The sequence below is a fragment of the Lycorma delicatula genome, chromosome 1 (genome assembly GCF_047948215.1).
Source record: "Lycorma delicatula isolate Av1 chromosome 1, ASM4794821v1, whole genome shotgun sequence".
In the NCBI taxonomy this organism is placed as follows: Eukaryota; Metazoa; Arthropoda; class Insecta; order Hemiptera; family Fulgoridae; genus Lycorma; species Lycorma delicatula.
The window spans coordinates 278,561,792-278,581,299 of NC_134455.1; the positions used below are offsets into that span (position 1 = coordinate 278,561,792).

General features: G+C 28.0%; 1 protein-coding gene across 4 annotated transcripts in view; it reads right to left on the reverse strand.

Moving 5' to 3' along the window:
- The window catches only part of LOC142332122 (fatty-acid amide hydrolase 2), a 138,071-nt gene that overhangs the window by 44,350 nt on the left and 74,213 nt on the right, over positions 1 to 19,508 (reverse strand). For all 4 annotated transcript variants that reach the window (XM_075378386.1, XM_075378380.1, XM_075378370.1 and 1 more), the window contains exons 2-3: positions 12,932 to 13,111; positions 4,225 to 4,444 (exon numbers count right to left, since the gene is read on the reverse strand). In XM_075378386.1, coding sequence (XP_075234501.1) covers positions 4,225 to 4,444; positions 12,932 to 13,111 — 400 coding nt within the window. The remainder of the gene's footprint in view (positions 1 to 4,224; positions 4,445 to 12,931; positions 13,112 to 19,508) is intronic.

Genomic DNA, 19,508 nt, shown 5'->3' on the forward strand with positions numbered 1-19,508 from the left:
CCAAACTCGTTGCTACATATCTGAGATGCTACGTATTAGTCTACCTCTCAACCACGTCTCACCCTCGTATTCCTGATACACCACTGCGGACTACGCCCAGGATTACTGTATGTATTCATTCACGAGTTCGTCTCTTACTAATATTTGTGTGCTACAGGAAAGTTCAATTTTCATTATTTATTACGTTAAACAGTTATTTTATCATTAAAAATTTGTGGAACATTCAGTTCATCGTACCTTATGCAATTTCAAGTTTAGTTTGAAAACCATTTATTCCCTTAACAGTCACGACAGGTGATTTATATAAGACTGTGTCATCGTTCAGCTGCAACCTATTTTTACGTGCTTAATTAATTTCAATTTGATTATTGTAATTAACTCTTTTTGTACTATAATATTATTGTGGCCTTTTTTTTCTACATTAAACTAGAATTACATGTTTGAATTATTTAATGCTAAGTTTGTTGTTCATAAATCAGGAAAGGCCAGTGCCAATTAAGATTTACTGTAATTTATTTTTCTAAGTTAATGACATTTGTTCATTGCCAATTTTTCAATATTACAGTATTTGTCAGTAGTGCAATAGTTTTCCAGTCATACTATGTTTATTGATGTTTTGTTTTTCCAAGTATATTGTTTGTAAATCTCATTTAATATTATTATTACTGATATGCTGATTTCAGTTGATATTCTTATGTATCATTAAGTTATGTTAATTTCATAATTTCTTTTAGTTTTTAAGGTTATGATTTAACATAAGTTCAGTTGTTTTCTTTCGCATTAAAGTCCAACTTCTTTTGCCAAATACGAGCTGTGTTTTTTGTTAACTTTACCCAACATAGCTCGTTGTTTTTGGTCCTCCGGCTGGTCGGATGTTTAATTCCGGATTTAAAGTTCATGCTATATTTCTTAAAGTAAATATTTGTCATAATATCTCTTTCAAATATTATTTTGATCTAAACTTATTCTATTATATAAATAATTAATTGTTCTGTCAAATTTAGAATATCTTTATATTGTATTGTTTTTAATCATGTTGTTACTGAAAGTAATGATGTTATGAAAGTTATAATTGATAACTACCAGTTACAGTAATCATATAATTACTTATTGTTGATGATAGCTGAATATAACAAATATCTTATGTATCAATGCTCTGATAAAAAATTCTTTTAGATTTTATGTTATTATTGTTGTATAATCTAAGTTGTTATTTTAAGAGTGGTACTTGAAATCATATTGTATCTAATCTTATACTATTTAAATATTTATTGTAAATCTATTGCAAAATGACTCGTAGCAATGTTACGATTAAATGAAAATATAAATCATTTTTTGAGTAATAAGCATAAAAATATGCTGGATGTGAATTATGTTGTTATGTCAATAGTTATAATTTACTCTGTCTATAATAAAAATATAATCTTCAAAAGTTACTTGATGGTTGATCTTTTCATGTGTTTATTTGAATTTATAAGTGCAGTATTTTTCTAAGATGTTTATTTTTTTATTGTTTTTGCACGTTTCTAAAATTATTAAGTTGTGCTCGTAATCAGTAATAGTATGTTTAAATTGTAGCAGATGGTCAGCCATATTTTTTTAAAGATCTGTTGGTTTTACCGCTCTACATGTATATATACCATTACAATTATTACATTTAATCTTAAATATTCAATTTAAATTTTCTCCATTACTATTTAATTATTATTATTATCCCTTAAATATTTTAAAACATGGTTATTAGGTTTCTATGTTTTCTTATATTTATCTTTATCGTAAACATAAATAATATTTTTCTGTGATCTTATTCATATATGTGTATTTTATGAAATAGTTATTGGTAGGTTCTTTATTATTATTCAGTTGTAATGCTGTAAAACTATTTTGATATTTGGTTTTTATAAATTCTTTTAACAAATATATCAAAGCCAATGGAAACTGCTATCTGTTTTATTACATTTATCACTTTTTTGAGTTTACCTTGGTTATTTTTTATGTACTGCAATGCTCTTAAAATTAGATTTTTATACATGCCAATTTTTGTGACCACGGATGATTAGATTCTTTGTGTATAGTGGTGTGATTTATGGTTGATTTCCTAGAAACAACTGATTTTATAAAGTTTTTTTCTGTTTTTGCTCAATTTCAATGTCCAAAAAGTGTATTTTCCTATTAATTTCCATTTCAAATGTGAATTGTAAGTCATTATTATAGTTATTAAATATATTTAAAATAGTCATATGTTGTTAATCAATTGTAGTTGGATTGTATATGACCAATATATCATCCACATACCTAATCCACAAAAATATTTGATGCTTGTTCAAAATCATTAATTACAACGTTTTAAAAATGTTGTACGAAAATTTCATATGTGGTTGCAAATATAGGTGAACCCATGGGTAACCCTTTTATCTGTAGATAACAATTGTCCTCATATTAAAAAAAAAGAAAAAAATGTAATCAAAAATGAATATTTTACTTCTTTTTCATCAACAAACATTGTATAAGTAAAATAAATGAAATTTACTTTGGCATTTTGGAGTGTTAAAATACTCTAAACTTCTTCTATTGTTATGTAATTCTGATGGTGTCAAGGTTTATTGGCATAGGTCGGATATTAATTCATATTGTAAATAATAAGTATGAGTATTATTTCATTTACTTTTGTCATAGGCAGCACAGTGTCTTTATGTTATATGTTTTTAATTTTTTTTTATTCATTTAATGCGATCAAAATAATGTAATCGTAACTCCCACTAGTTTTTTCTCAGGTGTGCCTAATTTCTTTTCACCTTTAAAAGAAACTGTAACAACAAATTGTGTCAGAACTAGATATATTAGAAACTTTAAAAATATTACCAGTTTTTAAGTATAATTAACAAATTAAGTTGATATAAAATTTTTTTTTGGTATGAAAATACGTATAATGTAGCTATGAAATTATGTAAAAAAGGGGAGAGGAGAAATAATCAAAAAATAAATATACTTTCTTGAGCACATCATACCTTTTATATAAGAAATGAAATATATAAAATTTTAACAGTCTTCAATTTTTTAAGCAGAATTCTTAAGCTCCATGATCTGAGGAAGACTATTTTTGCTTATATGCAGTGAATATTATCATGTGCTTCAAACTATGTTGCAGCCTCTTAGGTAACACAAAGACCCACTGCTCCATATTTAAAATATATTTTTATATTAAAAATATTGGATATTTATACACTTTACCTTAAAATACAATTCCAATAATCCAAATATTTCTGGGAACTATGATGAGATACAGAGCAAAATTTGGAGATATTGTAATGCAAGCGAGGATATTATAATTCAACCTGTATCATTTGTCATATACTATCGCATGTATGTTAATAAGAACAGGTTTACTCTATATTTCTTTGTACTACATTAAATAGATCGAAACATCTCTACTTAGGAATGTACTTATCAGCTGCAGAGCGTTTTTGTCAATTTTCTAATGAACATATGCGTTCCTAATCTTAACCATTTGAATACTTCATTTGATAGTTTAATTACAAACAAATGTGTTCCTAAAAACGGATTTATAATAATTATTTTCATGTAGATAACTGAATGAAATCAGTAACTCCACTATTTAATGAACTAATTTGAGTAACAGTCAATATTCATCTAAGTATTACTTTTTTCTTTTTCAGTTTAGTCTCCGGAACCACCGTCAGGATTACTTCAGAGTATGAATGAGAATGATATGTATGAGTGTAAGTGAAGTGTAGTCTGGTAGTTTCAGAGTGACAATTTCTGAGATGTGTGATTAATTGAAACCCAACCACCGAAGAACTTTACTTGGAATTGAACCTTAGAACTTTCAACTTCAAAATCAGCTGATTTATGAAGATGCGTTCACCACTAGACCAAATTGGCGGGTTTCATCTAAGTATTACTAATTTATTTATTCTTATTCACTGATAGAAGAATTTTTCTGAATATGAAAAATACCAAAAATGTAATGAAGGGGATAACTTAACTGTAATTACTTAACAAACATGAAAAACTCATAATACAGATAGGTTAAAGGTTGTACAACAGTTCTAGCAAGCTGATTCCTCATGGATGTTATAGCCTTAAGAATCATACCACTTATATTTCTAACTAAAGTATTTCTAACTAAATAAATATAGTATTTATGTAACTACACCTGTATTTGTAACTTCAACTACATGCAAAGCTGAATTACTGGCTCACCTTTAACACCAATACTTTCTTTAATAGTCAGGGGAATACCAAGAAGTGGCATTTCTGCAGCAATTACTTCAGGAGATTTTGTATTATTTGCAAGCAACGCATCTACAGCATGGGCTTCTTCCATAGCATCATGAAATCTGTCTTGTACGATAGCATTTAGTACTGGATTTACATCTCTAATTCTTCCAATGTAAGCTGATATAACTTCAACACATGTTAACTGAAAAATTCATGTTAATTTATAGTGAGTGTGAAAAAAATCATTGGTTATTAAATATTTTGTAATTCCTTTTTATTCCAATAATTGTAGTCCTAACTGTTAAATGGGGAAAAAATTTTAATTATATATACCTTAAATTTTATTACACATTATTTGTTAATAATTGTAGGGAATTTCCCATCAAAACTTTCTTTCAGTCTGTTATAAAATTCTTTTATTGTATAAGAAAAACTAAAAGTTGACAACTATGTTCGCAACATGTGGAGAAAATAATTGTGCATGTAAGAAATATATATTGTTAACTTTGGACTACATTCAGAACACATTTTTTTAACCTTCACAAAAATATTTTACTGAAAATTTTCTTCCTAAAAGATTAATAAACGTTCCCTGTCTAAGAGGAATTCAACATATGAAGAGATCAATTTTAATTGGACTCTTTTAAGTAATTTATTTACTCATTTAATATTTAAAAAAAATAAAGGATCTTTGCTTTAAATTACAGTTTATTTATAAACATACACTTGATTTTTTGCATAAACTAATTCAGTTTACTGAATATTATAAAGAATTATAAAAAGAAGTAATATGGAAATTTTAACACGTGGCGAGGAATAAGTTGTTAATACACATAGAAAAGAGGTTGTAAGACCAATTCTTGACGTAGAAGTAGCTGTAAGAATACATCTAATTGCAATCAGTAAAGATTCTTTTGGAAGACTATCATTTTCTGAAGCAAAGAGAAATTAGATTTCAAGGAAAAATTGAGAAAAACAGATTTCAAGAAACAAAATTACTTGAATCATAAACATCAAGAAAATTAAACCAATGTATCTCATTTTTTTGAATTAGGTAGATTTGTTTGTTGATTAGTTATTCTCTTAAATAATAAGTTCATTTATTGTTATGGTCAAAATCTATTACCAATTACTCTAAAAAAACATACACACATATATATATATATATATGTGTGTATGTCCACATATATATATATATATATATGTGTGTGTGTGTGTATGTTTTTTTTATATATTAATATATTTTTATATTTAAGTTTTATATATATACATACATTTCAGAATTTTTTCATTGAAAAGATTATTGTAAGGAATCACTGACCACTGATTTGCATTTTTTTAATCTAATATCTTTAGAATACATTTTTTTATGTTACACATCTAAATACATTACATTCATGTTAAGGAGCTATTCAAAAAACTTGCCTTTATTGAAAAATACCGGAGGCTGAGTTACTGAATAGAATTTTATGAACACATAATGATCTTTTTATGTTTTGACTTACTGTAATAAGCTACGTAACTATTACAATAATACACATAAATTGTTATATACTATTTCTTTTTAAAACAGGATGTACATTTATCTGTTACATTGTGCAATATAACTCACATTTGATGTCTTAATCAGAAATATGTTATAAATATAAAATGACTTTTAAACAGGCATTATCATAATACTCCTGCCGGCCTACAATTTCTCTAATCTAACACTGAAAATCATAAATAAAATAATTTTATTCTTGTCACTGCCTTATTCTTCAACCACTAAGTTTAAGTTTCTATTACAATTTAAGTATTAGTTGTCAATATTGATGATGGTACCATCAGAATTTTTTTTTAATTTAAAAACTTATAAAAAAATAAATACACTTATCTGTTCTCTTGGTAATAAATCTATAATTCAAAATTAATAAAAGTTATTTAAATTAGTTTATATAAATTTAACAAGTAAAGTCAAGATATACCAATTATTTAATTACCTATTTATTTTTTACACCATTTTATACCGAATATTTTCAAAATTTTAGCATACTGTAATTTTTTCATATTGTATACTCAAATTATTTTTATTACAAAGGACGGCTGAAATGTAATTCACAGTCGCTCAAAACTCACAAGTGAAAAAAGTTAAATGAAACTAACTAATATTCCATAAATGTACATTTACTTAATTCCAAATAGTCACCATTTACAGTTAAATATTTGAGGAGCTTATTTTCAAAAGTGAAAATATCCGCTAAACATAATTTTTAGGTCATGCAAAAAAATTTGTACCTCAGAGTTGTGTGGGTATTTTTAAATTATATTTATCTTAGATATAAGTTTTTGGCAACTATTTCAGACCCTGATTTCATTTAAAAAAATATTAATTAGTTTCAAAGTTTTTCATAAAAAACATATGGAGTTGTTCAGTTTTGATGAAAAAAGTTGGATATATTCACTTTTGAAACCAAAAAAAAGAGTATTAATTATGTACATTTTATTTATTTTAATAGTTAAAAGAATAATGACTTAGCGTACCTCCATAGTATTCTTGTATAATAAAATCAATACTGATAGTCTTTATGGACAGTATTAAATTATTAAAGAAAAAGTGTCGCACATTTTTTCATAAAAATTCACAAAACAGTCACAATTACCACTTGTCCCAGGATCGTTTTCTTGCATCTGCCCATCACAGTTATCAAAAATAATTTGTAATACGCCAACTCCGAAATGTTTTCGCATTGACTTCCAAAATGTTTCTCCATTAGTTTCATGACACCTCTTTTTTTCTCCAATGACAGTGAACTGCTGTTTTAAGATAGAATCTTCTGTTTTGTTTTTTGCTGTGATACTCCTGGCATTTGCTAATTCAGCTGATGAAGAAAATTTCTAGTTGGTGAAATATATATCATACTTTGGTGAAAATAACACCATTCCTTGATTTATGTTTCATTACAAGACATTTGACATTACTAATAACTTTGATTTTTGAGTAAACAGTTCCCCATGCTTTTACACTACACACTACTCACTCTTTGCCTAACTCTTTTTGCTGTCCCCACTTCTCTCTAATATGCTGCATAGCCTTCTCATGTTATGATATAACGTGTTGTTTTAGAATTTTTTCTGCCCTACCAGATTTGATCTGCCGGGAGAAAACTGTGGCTGCAGACAGAAAAGGTTAACTGAATAGATGTGATGTCTGAAGATTCTGTCTTCAGCCAATGGCATAATGTATGAATAATATAAAAATTTTAATTCCATCCTGTACATTTGTCGCAAAACAAAATGATTTTACTGATATTTTCCTTTTTATTCAAAGAATGTAGATGATGAATTAAAGCTGACCCAATTTCAACAGAACCTCTTCTGGCCTGATCTTCTGACCACGTATAAAAAACTGGATTTTTTTAGTAAAGAGAAACAATAGAATCCAATCTGCAGACCATAAAAAACCTCTTGAATTGGCATTTTAGACGTTTGTCTTATGCATTTGATCTTCAGCAGGTCATCCTGCTGAAAGTCAAATGAAGAAGACAAACAGTTTTCATTTTGAACAATTTTCATGATGTTGAAAAATACATTAGCACTTTATCCACTCTAAGTTGAATTTTACAGTCTAAATATTTTTTTAATTTCCCCAATAAGATTTTATATAATTTTTCAAACGAATACATAATGAACAAATATCTGAAGCTGATGTTCAAAACCCAATGTTAAATTCTCGGGAAAATATTTTATAAAAAAAATTAAAATGCATGTTTTGATTATTTAAATAATAAATAATTGCAATAATTAATGAATTTATTATTTAAATACTCAAAACATTACTGTTTGTCAAAAAAACAAATTTTTTAGACAAAAAAATGTTTTTCAGTGGTGAACCAGTTTTCTCATTCCATCAATGAAGAAGAATGCTTGGAAGTCTTACCTTGATTCACAACCAAACTAATTCTTTCAATTCATTATCTATGATGAAATGAATACCTTTAAAATCCCTCTTCAGTTGAGGAAAGAAGTGAAAATCTTAGGGCGCCAAACCTGGCTATTATGGAGACTTCGGAATATATTTAGATTTCAACTTTACTATAGCCTCCGTGGTTGTACACGATGTGTGTGGCTGAACATTACTGAAATAGAGTTATAGGCTTCAAAGATGGTCTAACACGACATACACGTCTCCTAAGGTATTTTAGTCTCTATGTATCGCACAGAATTTAAAGTCGACCCAGCTTTCACATATTCAGTCACGTACAGGCGTATGTGGTTCTAATATCCTAGAACTTTATTTCTAGGATACCTGGTTTTGTTTACAATTATTTTGCCTGTAGTAAACCATAATGCTGGTATTTCACGCTCTGCCGTTTTCCTTTCGGGTAGTAATGATGCACCAAAGTTTTGTCTCCTATCACGTGCTGAAAAGGAAGTCATTTTCCTATTCACGATAACGTTTCAGAAGCGGTTGATAACACCGGTTTCATTGTTTGTTCTTTTATGCGAGTTGCGTGCACTGATTTCTGTATCACTGGTTAGGGGACCCATATATTGGAAGTGATAAAATTAGAAGCATGAATTAGCGCCACTAAATAAGTGATAGAAGATAAAATGAAACGGCGGATGCGCAGAGATAAGTGTAAGAGTAGGGATAAAGCCATCTTTTAAACCGATGCAGTTGAAGTGTTCTGATTTTGAACATTGATCTCTGAATAATTACATATATATCTGATCTCTATACAAATTTTCTACAACTGTCCGTAAATTTCTGCTTGTGGGCGAAAATGACCGTTCTTTTGGTTATCTGACTTGAGTAAAATAAACATCCCTACCGTCACGGTTATAGTTGCGCAAGCGTACAATAGTTTTATTTAGTTCCCAGCCGCTCACTCTGAAGCGCTGGAGAATGCTTCAATATTAACATTTAGGCATGCTTCAGAGGATGAGACGAATGATTTGTAGTGTGTGTGAAAATGCCATGCCTGACCGGGATTCGAACCTGGGTCCTCTGGATGAAAGGCCGAGACGCTACCACTCGCGCCACGGAGGTCGGTTAATATATTTACCACTTAATTGTATTTAAAATTATAACGATCCCCAACCCAATTGTATAGAGTTTATGAATATAAATAAATAGTTTTGGTTTTGTTTTGATTGATAAAATATACTATAACTTATTTACGATTAATAATCATAATCGGAACACTATATTACTTATAAGTATTGTTTTAAAAGTATACATTAACGATTGATTATTAATAGTGTCCGTAACGATTACGATTATTACTTATTGGTAATGCCGCAATGATTATGTACGTATCATTACCCTGATTCATTTCAATAAGCGCTATCTACTATCGAACGATTATTAATCGCATACAATTTTTATAATCGATTATTTCGATTATCTAAATCGGTTATGTCAACCTCTCTAAGTCACAGTAACTGGTCGGCTACAGCGAAGTTCTACCTTTATATTCGCTTTACCAGCTTCTAATGCACGAAATTTTATTGCCCATCCAGTAAAGTATTTCAATAAGCAGTTTCATCACACGACAGAATTATCATCGTCGGCTTTCAGATGACGATGAATATCATTAGCGTTTACTTTTTTCGAAATCATAATCATACAGTTTTTAAAATATTTAAAAACGGCAAAAATTTAACCACGGCATGTGGTTTTTAGACCCGTTGACACAATAGACGAACTCTACTCTGACAAATGCGACTGACAGAAGATGAAAGGGCGTGGTCAATGAGTTTTGTAATGTCAGACGTATGAGAACCCACCGGCTTGGTCTAGTGGTGAACGCGTCTTCCCAAATCAGCTAATTTGAAGGTCGAGAGTTCCGGCGTTCAACAAGTCCTAGTAAATTCAGTTATTTTTACATGGATTTGAATACTAGATTGTGGATACCGGTGGTTCTTTGGTGGTTGGGTCGCAATTAACCACACATCTCAGGAGTGGTCGAACTGAGACTACAAGACTACACTCATATATATCATCCTCTGAAGTATTATCTGAAAAGTAATTACCGGAGGTTAAACAGAAAAAATACGTAAGAGAAGGAAATTACAAGATGGCAGCATATCATTTTATACATTTTGTTCTCCTGTTACATTCCAGTATATATTACATTTCAGCCGCCCCTCTTATTATTTATCTTAAATGCTTTATTATGACACCCATCTTATAAAGATATTAATTTTTTTAATTTATTTATATAAATAAAATTTGATATAAAATATAGTTTATTATTAGTATTTTTTTTTTAAATGTAATAGTTTTTTATCTTATTAAAAACTTCATTTTTAGTTTCTTCATTTCATTTATATAAAAATCTCTTTTTACTACTGCATTATTATTAGTTTCATTTTTATTTAATTGATTTTTTTCTATTAACTTCCTAAAAGTTTTTTTAATCCCTGAAACATGAATTGTTGGCATAATGTTTTTCGTCATATGATTATGACGAAAACGTCATGTGATTATGATTATGATGAACGATTGTTATATGGCAAACTACTTTTTTTGTTATCCATTTTGTAATTGTTTTTCCTGAATGAGTAGTTTTTCATTTTCAAAAATACATTTTAAATTTGTTTTAGTTTTATAATAATATATCAAGTGTACAATCATGTACTTATTGAAGTTTTTTGAATATTTTAAAGATATCATAAAAATATGTATTAAAAAAATATTCTGTTTTATTAAGTTTCCTATTTATTGTGTTATCAAATTTATTTATAGATATCTCAGTTTTTATTCCTAAAAGAAAATAATTCACACAAATTATATTTTATTTCTTTATAAATTTTATCATTGAAAGAAAAACTAATTTTGAAAGAGTAGTAACTAAAATTTATATGATTTCTTTGGTAATAGTTTTATTACTGATATTTTATTATTATTATAATTTTTTTTTTTTTTTTCAATATACCTACTGTTTGTTTTGGTGGAATAGAATTATAAGGGTATTCTACATCATAAATGTGAACTTAGTATTCTTATTAATTTTTTTAAGTTTAAATGAATTTTTACTTAAAAAATATTTCCAATTTTAAATTTTAGTTTTACTTTTATGTATTCTTTTGTTTATTTTAAGTTCACCTTCATGTTTATAATTTTTACATTGTGGTTTATTAATTTTTTGTTTTTATAATTAATTTCTTGTGGTTTACTATTTTTATGGTTTCAGAAACACATATGTTTATAAAATAAAATGTTATTTCTTCAAAAATACTTTATTTAGAAATTCAATAATATATTACATTCATTTTTAGCTTTAGGTTTGTCAGCTTTTATATTAATTATGTAATTTTTAAGTTTTTAAAAAAAATGAATTAATGTGAAGATAAATCAGAGCAATCAGAACAGTTCTTTATTGTTAAACTTGTAATTTAAATAACTTTTAATCATTTTATTGGCAGTTTTAAACCTACAAGCTATGTACACTTGTACACCCGCACGCGCGTGCACACACACACAATATACACACACACATATATATATATATATATGTGTGTAGAAAATATGCACACATGTGTAAGGATAAAAATTTAGAAATCATACAAAATAATATACAATTATTACAGATTTCTAGTGTTGTTCTTAGTTCATTGACCTAACTATTTCAATTAACTCTCATAATAATCATTAACTACAGCTTAGAATAAACTTTTAGTAGATCAAGGATATACTATTCCAAAAAGGATACACAATGAAGAAAAAGTATTTTATGTTTCTGACTAGATGTGGTTTTAGATTAATGCTATATAGACTACTGCATTGTAGAAATTGTTATATATTTATATATTGCTACTTAGCAGAATGCATTAATGTAATGGGTTTATATGCACTATTAATGTGTGTGTGTGTGTGTGTGTGTGTGTGTGTGTGTGTGTGTGTGTGTGTGTGTGTGTGTGTGTGTGTATGTGTGTGTGTGTGTGTGTGTGTGTGTGTGTGTGTGTGTGTGTGTGTGTGTGTGTGTGTGTGTGTGTGTGTGTGTGTGTGTGTGTGTGTGTGTGTGTGTGTGTGTGTGTGTGTGTGATATGCGTTGTACATGAGTTATACAAATTTAAAACTAACATTTGTGGAATAATTTTGTATTGTGAAGTATAAATGTAAACTATTTTGTATAAGTAAATTGTAAACATTGAACTATGTAGTTTTGTAAATTTAAGAAAAAAATGCTTTGAGACATGAAAACATGATTAATCACATGAAACATATGTTTGCGATTTACATATAGGCAGTTAAAAAATGTTACTAATTGTTTTTACAATTTTTTTTTATTTAGTTATGAGCAATTTTTTTTGTTTTAGGTTTTATTATTTTCAATTTGTATAATTTTGATGCTTTTTCCTTATAACATAATTTTATTTTTTAATGATGATTTTTATTAATTGTAAGTTTTTTGAAGATAAATATCTTTATGAACAAGATTGAACAGCATAATTGCCTAAATTTAATAAATGACTAAATTGGTCAACAACAATTATTTTTCCCATGATTGTTGCAACAGTGTTAAAAATAGGTTGGCCTGAAATAGCATTCGATATAATTTCACTGCATGAATATTTTACTGGTCTATGACGACTAAAGATGCAGTTCAAGCCACTTGAAAATGAAGTAAAACATTTCCTCATTAAAAAAATTGTTATTATTGAAAAAAATAAATAAAAATAGAAACATTTATCCACTCACCTGCCTTGTTCTTATTTTGTGAGCTAAAGAAGAAGCACTTAACATTAATAGCTCATTTGTGATTGGTGGGCATTTTTTCCTAGGCCCAACACTGATAATCACAGTCATAGGCCAAATGATGACATACTTAAGAAGTTTTAATCCGTAATAAATGAAGTACTGTATTAATGGAGAAAACATCTGAAACAATGATAAATATATGATTTCAGTTAAATAAAACATTAAAATTTTGTGTAAGAAATATTAATACATTATTGATATTATTGATGGGAGGCAGATGGCTTAATAATCTTATTATAAGATAAATTAAGCCATTAAAATAATGAAATATATTATTTCTAGAAAACCAAAACATTAAAAAAATTCTCTTACAATATCACATTTTCACAGCATCTAGTACATCATAAACTAGCTTACTGGAAAAGAGACAATGGTAAAAGCTATCTATTTACATTATAAGATACCCTGACTGTTATCTTAAAGTGTAATTAGACCACTTATATTAGAAATTATATTATTATTAATATTAATTATATTAATAATTATATTATTAATATAAAATTATATTAGAAATATTCTGAGCTATTAGAAAAAATAATTATTTATTAAGTAAGAGTTAAGAGAAAAGGGATATATGAAGAAAAAATGTTTTAAATAATTTCTTCATGTACAATAAAGTTAAAAACTATTCCTCCCTGACTACATTTAATAATTTTGAAAAATGTCATAAAAAAGTTTTACGTTGACAGCTAGTGAAAAGTTACAACATTTATAAACCTCTTATTCTTAGCGGCAAAGGTTTATTACAACCCACTTTTGATAAGTTTGAAAACTGTTCTCACTATTATTAACTCCATTTCAAAGAAAAATAAGGCAAGATTTAAAATCCATAAGTTAGAATAGTAAGAAAATTAGAAAAGTATTTTTACATCCTGTTTTAAAGGGTAGGTGGATTAATATACCTTAACTGTCTGATGAGATAAATCATGTCCTGATAATTACTCATTTGAAGAATAATAATAAAGAATTATTGAAGAAGATAATTAAGCAGTAAAATTTTAGAAAAGTTTTACGACTCCTCTTTTTAAAGATACATTTTTAAGATGGTGTTACTTCTTAACTTGCTAAAAAGAACATTCTTTCCACCCTCATAATGATTCATATAAAGAAAAATAACAGAGAATGCTTCCAGGAGATATTCAGTTATTAACACTAATTTTTCTCTCTCATATTTAAAAGGACAGAATCTTTAACTATGCTATGTAATATTAGAGAAAAACAATTAACTTAATATTTTAAAACATTCAAAAGTTAGAAATCTTTTTACAAATAAAATGTTATTTTGTATACTTTATTCAATGTATTATTTCTAGAGGTATTTCCGAATACGATTTTTAATAATATTCAATTCTATTCAAGGCAAGGCAACTCCCTCAGTATCTCACCAAACCTGTAGTGAAATTTTTTAAATTTAACAGAATCAATCGTCACTATACAAGTTTCCACATTAAACTTTATGGTTATGAGTTAAATAATTCCTGAAGTAAAAAGATAATTATAGATCAGTGCACATATATACAAACATATGAATACATTCAGAATTCTTCTCTAACCAAATTTAGTATATTTAGACCTTAAGAAACTGAATTCCAAAAATTCAGTGAGCATTTCTTACTAACAACAATAAATTCTCTCTGTTATATACTCTGTTAGCTTTTTGTAGCTGCAGTTCAAAAGCCTCCACCAATATAACATTACTAGCAGGAAACATTTCAATCAGGTCACCAAAAAGAAAATACTACGTAAGAACTATGCGTTTACTAAGATGCTCAAATGATTATACTGATCAACAATGATTTTGTTAAATGAGAGTGAATAACTGATTCTTATAGTATTTTTCATGCTGATTTCCAATGTGAAGTCAGAATTATTCTATTAGGCTTAGTATTTTTGTAACTACCATTCTTATTTTCAGGTAGAGATAATTTCAATGGTTTAGAGAGAACTGAAGGATCACACCACAGACTATTATTTTTATGTAACAAAGATATCTGGGATAACAGCTAAAATTAGACATGTTACTGTTAAATACCCTGATATTTCCTCTGCCATGCAGCCAGTGCCACATAGATAAGTGCTTCCAATTGAAGTATCACCAGAAACATGGAACTTAGATGAAGATGAAAATCAAATCTTATGTTAATCTATCTTATCCTTTCAAGCAAGAAGAAAGAGATCCAAACTTTTTAGAAAATAGATATACTGAACCCCATTTAATTAATCACTCAGAATTAATCTGGTTCGTGATTTAAATTTATTAAAGAATCAAGCAGAAATACTAGCATCAAAACTGAAACGATGCCATCTTTTACAACCACACACTAAATAGGTGCTCTCCCTGACTGATAGTAAGAATTTGAAAATTTCTTTTCTTAGTACAAAAACCTAGTATACTGTAATGATGTGGAATGCTTTAGGGCAAATGCACCATCCTGACGAATGGCAACATTTTATTGACTTTTTATTTTCAAAGCTTAATTTGAAAGCTGTTCTACTTCACATTGGAAATAAATATCCATCACATACCATTAACATACGCTGTTCACATGAAGGAGTCTCACGAAAATATGAAACTTTTATTGAGCAGGATACAGTATGAGAAATATTTATGGTATATTTGTTTTACTGAAAGTAATAGTGTTTTTACTTGGACTGCAACTTGGGTACACTAAGTTCTGTTGCTTTTTGTGCAAGTGGGACAGCAGGGATAGGAAAAACTATTACATAAGAGAGCAGTGGCCAAAGAGAGAAGTACTGACTGTAGGAAAGAAGAATGTTGTTGGTCAGGCATTAGTAAAACCAGAAAAAGTTTATCTTCCACCACTGCACATTAAGCTAGGTTTATTCAAAAATTTTGTTAAAGCAATGGATCGTAATGGTGCAGGGTTCAGTTTCTAAAAAAATAATTCCCTAATATTAGCAATGTTAAAATAAGGGAAGGTATATTTGTTGAACCACAAATAAGAAAACTAATGAATGGTTCAGCATTTGCAGAATGTTTGAATGACTTGGAGGTTGCTGCCTGGAAATCATTTCAAAATGTGGTAAACAACTTCCTTGGAAACCATAAGGCCAGTAACTACAGAGAACTTGTGACTGAACTCATTCAAAACTACAAAGAACTTAGGTGTAACATGTCACTCAAAATCCATTCCTTACATTCACATTTGGATTTTTTCCCTAACAATCTTGGTGCTATAAGTGATGAACTTGGAGAATGCTTTCACCAGGAGATATATCAGCAGTGGAAAATCATATCAGGGAAAATGGAACCCAAACATTTTAGCTGATTACCATTGGAATTTAAAGAGAAAATCAAAAAGAAATACAACATAAAATACAAACAGCAGAAAATCCAAAAGAAATAAATTTTAGGTGAGTACAAAATGCGTGTAATAAATATATTGTCATATTACATTCACAATTATTTTTTTGTTTTAAAAGAAATTTCAATTACAAAAAAAAAACTGAGCCTGATAGAAAAAAAATCTGTTAACATATATGAAATCAGCATGAGAAAATCTATTAACATATATGAAATCAGCATAAAAAATAATATATGAATCAGCCATTCACTTTCATTTAACAAATAAAAAATTAAATGTTGTTGACCAGTGTAATTAATTTACATGAAAATATTAGTTTCAAAGTTTAAAAAGTGTAAACGCATAAATGCACAATGGTTTCATCTGGGCAAGGTAGTTTTGGCACTACTAATAGCAAAATGAGGGGATAGTGTACCATAAAAGGACGTCATAGGTAGCACAAAGCCAGTCACTTGTTCAGTAATCCAGCTCCACCTTACTCTTTTTCAATTGAGTTTTCTAAACTTTGATGAGTAATATTTAGATTTACTTTCATATAAATCGAGATAAAATAAACAATAACTATAAAAGTTACAAGGACCAAAGCTAAAAATAAATTAGTATGTAACGTTTATTTTAAAAATAAGATTCAATCAGGATGCTGACAAAACCACAAAATAGAAAAATGTATTTCAAGATAAGATTTCTCATTTCATTTTTTATATTCTACAAAAAAAATCTCCTGAAATAATATTTAATAAAAAAAAAAATAATAATAATAAAATACCCAGGGAAGACAGAGAACACTGCAATTTATCTGAAATATTTTAAAAAATATTTGTAAGAATATTTTCCATCAAAACTTAACTATTTCTCATAATAAAATAATTTCCATTATCAAATATTAAAGGATTATTTGTAAAAAAAAATCTGAAGTCATATAGATTGTTGGCAAACTCAACCCTTTGAGTTTGCCAAAGGGATTCAAAGGGATCTCAGATCCCTTTGAAGTATGCAATGTAATATAAATTCCTAATGTAAAAGTCTGGGCTAAAGGTACCCAGAAATAATGGATGGTATTTAGAAACCCAGTTGCCATTTCATAAATGTAGGTTCAATCGACATGAAATATCGAGGCTATAATAGTCAAGATGCGGACCCCACAACAGAAGGTTCAATGTTTGCTTTGGTTTCACTCAGTAAGAACAGATTTGGATGTAGGAGGATCGATATTCCATTCAGTTCCTGCACCCCATTGAATATGCGTAACTGATTGAAACTTTGTAACCAAAGCACGCACTGAACCTTCAGTTGTAGGGTCCATATCTCAACTAACTACAATTGCATTGTGAGTTGGCTTGCCTGCGCAAGTGTATTCCATTGACCATGAGAGTATAAAGAACAAGTCTTGGAGATATTTCCTATCGACTGAGCCTACGTTTAAGATATTATGGAAACCAGTTTTGTAAATATTGGCCATTACTTTTGAATACCTTATGTCTGGACATCGTGTATTAAATTTTGGAATAACTTTTCTGAAAATTTTTTAAAATGATGCCCTTAATTTTAATTCTCTCACTATAATTGATTAACATGGAAACATAAATTTGAAGAAAAACAAAAGCTAAATGATTTATTTATTAAATAAAATCTCAACTTTCATTAGTAGTCCCAAAAATTATACACCTGAATTAACTCCATAATTGAACTTTGGATGAGGTAATTGTGATCATTATCAAATAATATTAGTATTTATTTTAAACTTCTGTTTAGTGTAAGGGAAATTTTATAGTTTAGGAGTTCAACAATTCTGTGAAAAATAAATCTGACTTCAAGTTTAGTCATTGATAACATCAAGACTGTTTTAGAATATATTTACAAACATCCTGCATACTATTTCCTAAATATGTTGTATATACTACTTTCATAAGCAAATAAAATATATAAATAAGGTCTCAAATACATTAAAACATTTTTTTAAGCAGTTAATTGAGAAATAAACTTAAATTAAATAGTAAATTTCTATGCACTTAAATGGAATTATCACTATCTGTAAAGAACAGAATAACAGAACAGAAATATATGTGAACAACATTTATTTAAAAAAATAATAATAAAAATTAAATTTAAGAAACAGCATCTCTTGCTTTAAAATACAGTAGTAAAGTAGACCATCATAATTATTTTTAACACATTAATTGACTAATGTAAGAATATTACAGTTAAAGATAACATTTATCTTGTAAATAATAACCAAAAATTGTTTACTTATTTTCAAGCCATTCTATTATTTTAAAAAGAAATAAATAAAAAATTTTTATGATTTTTCTTATTTTTAAAAGTTAATAAGAGAGCAATAAATGCTCATACCAACACAATAATTTTTATGAATTCTGAAGCTTTCCCACTATTTTAATCATTCTTTTTTTCAAATGTGATCATGTTGATGTATAGCCTACATAAGTCTATGGAATATTTCGTTTTTACCTTTACTTATTAAAAACTTAGATTTCTTGTAATATATTCTTCTTGAACAATGAACCTTTAACAATATTCTACTCAATGATAATTATTTTGTAAAAAAGAATTACAAACAACTTCTGGTATACTTAATACAGCCAGATGCCTAACCATGCAGGTAATTTTTAATACTTCTTGTTATTGATAATATATTTTTTTATACTTACAGTCAGTGGGGAACATAGGAATGGTGGACGATGAACATATAAGTCAATGATAACAAAACTTCTTATTCAATTACTGATTCTGGTGAGACTCCAAAGGTTGATGGGGAATTTTTTTTGGCAAAAGGATGAAATAATAATATAGGAATCTCATATTTTTTCTACTGAATTCTTGTATGAAAGCAAAAAATAGCTTAACACATTTCCTGGTCTAAAGACAATAAGATAATAGGAATTAGGCACAGTTCTTTTTAAAAAAATAAAATATTAGTATGACCCATACTGTAATTAAATTCACCAATTGAAATGCAGAAATATTACGAGTGAATTATATTTACATTACATTACATTAAATGTAATGTGAATTACATTATATTAAAAGTGAAGTAATTGCTTCCTTGAACACCATATAAAACCAAGATCAAAGATTGACATTTTTTTGTCTGGAATTCTGCTTTGGCTGATGTGAAAAGTTACACTATCTATTACAATACCTAGGTTTAGATTGTACTAGAATACTGGGTTGAT